Source organism: Myotis brandtii, unplaced genomic scaffold (assembly GCF_000412655.1).
Source record: "Myotis brandtii unplaced genomic scaffold, ASM41265v1 scaffold455, whole genome shotgun sequence".
NCBI classification, from domain to species: Eukaryota; Metazoa; Chordata; class Mammalia; order Chiroptera; family Vespertilionidae; genus Myotis; species Myotis brandtii.
In genome coordinates, this window is record NW_005367384.1 from 1,733,370 (window position 1) to 1,739,016 (window position 5,647).

Consider the following 5,647-nt stretch of genomic DNA (forward strand, 5'->3'; position numbering starts at 1 on the left):
AGGGATTAGTAAAGTAAGGCAATATGAAGGAATTATCACTTAGCCAGGGACTTGCAGGAGACGTTGAGTGAGACTGGAGAGCTGAACAGAGGGCCATCCGGGCAAGGCAGAACAGCAGGAACAACAGGAGTGAGGCAGAAAGCAGCCGGACATGTCAGGGCCACGGAGAGTAGTCTGACCAAGCAGAGCAGTGAAGCAGTGACAGATGCGACTGTAGGCGGCTGGGACCAGGCTCTGGGCAGCACTGAACGGCATGCCATTTATGCACTGACTTTGGTGGATGAGAGTCAAGGAAGGGGCATGACCCAAATCATACTTATAACAGACTCTCCGAACTGAAAAGGCAGGCAAGGGATTCAACAACTGAAGGTTAATTTATTCTCTTCTACATACAGAAGTAGGGGGATTGCTTGGATCCTAAAAACCTGACAATCATCATCATCATCATTTTTTAAAAACATTCAAACTTACCACTAATGCAGAAGAGCACATGCCAAAAGATAGAACATATCGTAAATTAAGCCGATCCCCAACAATACCGCTGATGAAAAGGCCCTAAAAAAACAAAGCATTTTATTTTTCAGCCTTGAATTACAACACAGCCTGAAAAAAAGAGGCACTGCAAAGCAAATGAGGCAAGCAATACACTGAGATTACTTCACATTAAATCTCATTCTCATGCCCAGGCGAGCTGTCTATAACAGTTTCACAAATGTTTCATGAAATGACATGGCTTCTGCACACCCTGGGACATTGCAATTCAGTGCAAAACTTACATTCTACTTGATCCCATCCCCTAACTGCCTAAAAGGAGAGTGGGAAAAACAAACAAAGATTCTTCCAATAACACAAGCAGACAATTCCATTTCCTTTTCCAGGAGAGAGTAACTCCTAACCATCCGTTATCTGCTTTCCCAAAGGCATTCCTCTTGGCCATTTGCATTCTGAATGAAGATCTGGAGCACAGGTGCTGCCTCTTTAATCTGACCCTTGGGTTTCATGACACCACAAGGCAAGGAGCTAGGGAGGCAGAGGCAATAATTAGCTGATCAGAGGTACAAATGTTCTGCCTTCTGCTCTCCTGCCACAGAGTAGCAGAAATTAAAATGCTCAGATCATAGAAGCAAGCAGACTAAAGAGCTAAGGGCAACACACTTTAGGTTTCTTCCATAAATATGTAAAATGAATAAAAGTCCCTACTAAAAACCTAGATTTTGATACAAGTATTTCTGATAAATTGACAATCTGTATTAGAGAAAATGTAGACGACAAAGATCATAATAAATGTTTCTCCCTCATTATGGACAAGCTTTCACTAACTTGAAAGAGGCACCTGCAAACACTGGAGAATTCTATGTTCTATAGCTGCCACTCATCCATGGTCTTATGCTATAGAGAATAATGAGGATGAAGAAAATTTCTGTTATGTTTCAGATTAGAGAATCAATTTATTCTGTGCTGCTCCAACTGCCTGCACAATACCTGGAAGTTATAGAAGAAAACACAGCTCAATAGAAGAACCACAATCACCAATTTTCCATGGCACTTACCTTTTACCTCCGAAATCTATTTTATCCTATAGACAAGTACTATCACAACCCTATAGACGAGGAAACTACATATCAAAAAAAGGTTAACCCTGGCCGAGTGGCTCAGTTAATTGGAGCATCATCCCATACACCGAAAGGTTACAAGTTCAATTCCCGGTCAGGATGTGTACAGGAGGCAACCGATTGATATTTCTCTCTCAAATTGATGTTTCTCTCACTCTTGCTCTCCCCCTTCCCTTCTCTCTCTAAAATCAATAAACAAACATATCCTCAGTGAGGATTTAAAAAAAGGTTAAACGCCAGTGTGAAGCCAAGTTTAACACAGCTAGTTGATAGTGGTAGAACTGGTTTTTCCACTAGACTCCACTGATTCTTTTTTTTTTTTTTTTTTTTTTTTTTTAGAGAGAAACATCGATCAGCTGCCTCCTGCACACTCCTCACTAGGGATGTGCCCGCAACCAAGGTACACGCCCCTGACCAGAGTCGAACCTGGGACCCTTGAGTCCACAGGCTGACGCTCTACCCACTGAGCCAAACCAGTTAGGGCTCATATTTCTTAAAGTACTTCATAAAAGGCCTTAGCTGATGTGTGGGTGTGGTTCGATGTCGTCTTGTGCACTCAGGGTTACTGGTTCCCTGAGAGGTTGGTGCACATGCCTGGGGTGGGGGACCTCAATTCCGGTCAAGGGTACATGCCCAGGATGCAGCTGACTGACAGATGTTTTGCTCTCACATCGATGCTTCTCTCTCTCCTTTCCTTTCTCTCTAAAAATCAATTTTAAAATCTTTAATTAAAAAACACTGCATAAAAGGCTCATAGAGAAGCCTCACTCGGAATGACCATATATGCCCAGGGTGAGGAGCTAGGCTACATGATCTAATTTCTGTTCCAATTTTCTAACTGTCCTCTTTGAAGGTATTCTAATAACTACCCAAATAAACCTTTAGAGATTACTTTGGGACTTTCACCCAGTATTTCACATCACTGGACAATTTCCAAGACAGGAAAAAAGATGCTGGGAGAAAAGGTCAGACTGCTCCCACAGTGCCCAGTGCCAGCAGTTGCCACCCCTGGCCCCACAGCTCTAACTTGGCAGCCACCACTGACATTCCCTACGACCAGACCTCCTGGCTGCCCAATTCGAGGACGACCTCAGACAGAGTCAGCCCCTGCCACCCTGGGATGGCTCCCAGGACTCCACCCTCTCTCGGTACTCTTGCTCCCCACAGCTCCATCTCAGCCTCCCTGCCCGTTCCTCATCTTCCCTACCTCACTTCTGGGGTGGGGAACCTTCTTTCTGCCAAGGATATTTACAACATTATTCAGGGGCCATAAATTATCAACTTAAAAATTAGCCTGCTTAGCCCTGGTGGGTTTCGCTCAGTGGATAGAGCACCAGCCTGGGGACTGAACGGTCTGGGGTTCGATTCTGGTCAAGGGCACATGCCCAGGTTGCGGGCTCGATTCCCAGTGTGGGACACGCAGGAGGCAGCCGATCAATGATTCTCTCTCATCCTTAATGTTTCTATCTCCCTCTCCCTTCCTCTCTGAAATCAATAAAAATGTATTTTTTAAAAAATATTGTCAGAATTTTTTTTTAAATTAGCCCGCTATATTTGGTCAAACATTTAATTAACTCACCCCTAATATCTTGGCATGGCTTATATGGCCCAAGATCTGGACGTTCCCCACCCCTATTCTAAATGCTGGAAACCCATGGCTCAGTCTTCGCACTTCTTCTCTATCTTCACCAACTCTCTCACATTTTTTCTTTTTTCTTTTTTTTTTTTTTTTACAGAGAGGAGGGGAGAGGGATAGAGAGTTAGAAACATCGATGAGAGAGAAACATCGATCAGCTGCCTCCTGCACACACCCTACTGGGGATATGCCCGCAACCAAGGTACATGTCCTTGACCAGAATCGAACCTGAGCCCTTTCAGTCAGCAGGCCGACGTTCTATCCACTGAGCCAAACCGGTTAGGGCTTTTTTTTTTTAGATTTTTTAAATTGATTTTGAGAGAGAGAAGGGAAGGGAGAGAGAGAAGCATCGATCAGCTGCCTTCTGCACACCCCCTTCTAGAAACTGAGCCCACAACCCTGGGCATGTGCCCTGACCAGGAATTGAACCGGCAACCTTCAGTGCATGGGACGATGCCCAACAGCTGAGCCACACAGGCCAGGGTCTCACCAATTCTCTTGATGATTTCACTCAGTCTCACAATTTTAAAAATCAGGTATACGCAAAGGAGTCTGAAATGTGTGCCTCCAGCCTACGTCTGACCTCATTTACCCACTTCAGGTCTCTGTTCAAATAACCCCTTCTTTGTGAGGTTTTCCCCAGCCACCCTACTTAAATTACACCCCCACCCTGAGCTATCTATTCCCTTTTCCATGCTTTATTTTCCTCCACAGCACTTACCACCTTTAAATATACTTTATAATTTACTTATTTGTAGCATTTTGTGACTGTTTGTCTCTCTTAGCTCCCACTCCAAGATAGAAGCTTTATAAAGGTAGGGTTTTTCCTATGTTGTCCGCTGATGAATTCTCATTGACTGGAACAGTCCCTGGCACATGCTATGTGCTCAATTTGTCAATGAATGGATGGATGAGAAGGACACAAAATATAAACTTCTGAACACTGCTCAGTCAGTAAACTCAAAATATCTTATGAACTTCATAAAACTTGGAGTCATTTCCTTTTACATCTTTCTTTAAAACCCTGGAATTCTAAAACTTACCACGGCATAGGAGAAGAGAAAAATAGTATCCAGTGTTCCGAGGAAAAGAGTGGCTTCCTCCGCACTGGGGAACAAATGGTTGCTGCTCCAGATCTACAGGAACACACAAGAGCAGGTCAGTCCCACTGGTATCTGCCAGTCCTTTATATTCCTCCAGGCACCTTCACGTACAACCTCCCCCACTCTCAGAGACCTGGTGATGCTGAAAAGAGCACACAAAGTCCAACTATTTCATAATACAGTAGCCCGCCCCCCTTACCCTCAGTCAAAACTATTCATTTAATACAGGAGCCCCCCTTATGCAAGGTTTTGCTTTCCACAGTTTCAGTTACCTAAGATCAACTGAGCTCCAAAATATTTCAGTATATTGGGGGGGGGGGGAAATGCACATTCAAGAACAGGAGAGTGGAAGGAAGGGAAAGAAAAAGAGAGACTACAGAGGAACCAAGATGGCGGCGTAGGGTGTAGACCTGTGCGTGCTGCCTCCCACAAGATCATCGAAACTACCAACTATAAGACAAACAACTACCATTCAGAACCATGGGAAAATTGGCCCAGTGGAAGTTCTACAACTGGAAGGAAAGAAAGAAGTGCAGTGAGACTGAGTTGGAGCTACAGAGGCTCCAAGAACAGAGGTACAGAGTCGAGCGCCAGGCGGGCTGCAACTGGATGCGCGGTTTTTTTTCAATCAGAAGGGGTTACAAACTCTCGAATCCACTGGGCTTGTTCAGGACGGGACTCTGAGGCCCCAGACCCCACGGGGAGAGGCGGCACGGCCTTGCAGCGGTCGGAAAGCGAGGGAGGCTCTGGCGCGCAGCTGCTCACCGGCACTGGGGGACGCGAAGTCCCAGAGTCCCAGAGAGGCGAGGAGCCGCAGAGACGCCGCCATTGCTATTTGCTCCGCCCTGGCGACTCCCTGAGACCCCACCCTACTCAATTTACATCCCCATCCAAGCTGTGCCAGTGGCACAAAAAGACCCACCTGCGCTTATACAGCATGACCCAACGAGTTGCAGACTTCAACTCCTCGCACCCATGGGAGACACACTCAAGAAGCAGACCCAGGAGAACCAAGATGGTGGAGTAAGGTACAGACCTGTGCGTGCTGCCTCCCACAACAACATCGAAACTACCAACTATAGGACAAACAGCTATCATTCGGAACCATGGGAAAGCTGGCCCAGTGGAAGCTCTACAACGGGAAGGAAAGAAAGAAGAGCATTGAGACTGAGTAGGATGTGCAGAGGCACCAAGTACAGAGCCCAACCCAGCAGGCTGCAGATTTCGGCTCCTCGCATCCGGGAGGGACGTGCTCGGGGGGCGGAGTCGGGTTCGGGGGAGGCCGGGGCCAGGCC

The 5,647-nt window shown here is 46.2% G+C and overlaps 1 protein-coding gene across 1 annotated transcript in view; it reads right to left on the reverse strand.

Annotated features, from left to right (window-relative positions):
• Nucleotides 1-5,647, reverse strand: part of SLC37A3 (solute carrier family 37, member 3) — a 36,971-nt gene that overhangs the window by 20,490 nt on the left and 10,834 nt on the right. Inside the window, exons 3-4 of the mRNA XM_005875003.2 lie at nt 4,293-4,385; nt 472-555 (exon numbers count right to left, since the gene is read on the reverse strand). Coding sequence (XP_005875065.1) covers nt 472-555; nt 4,293-4,385 — 177 coding nt within the window. The remainder of the gene's footprint in view (nt 1-471; nt 556-4,292; nt 4,386-5,647) is intronic.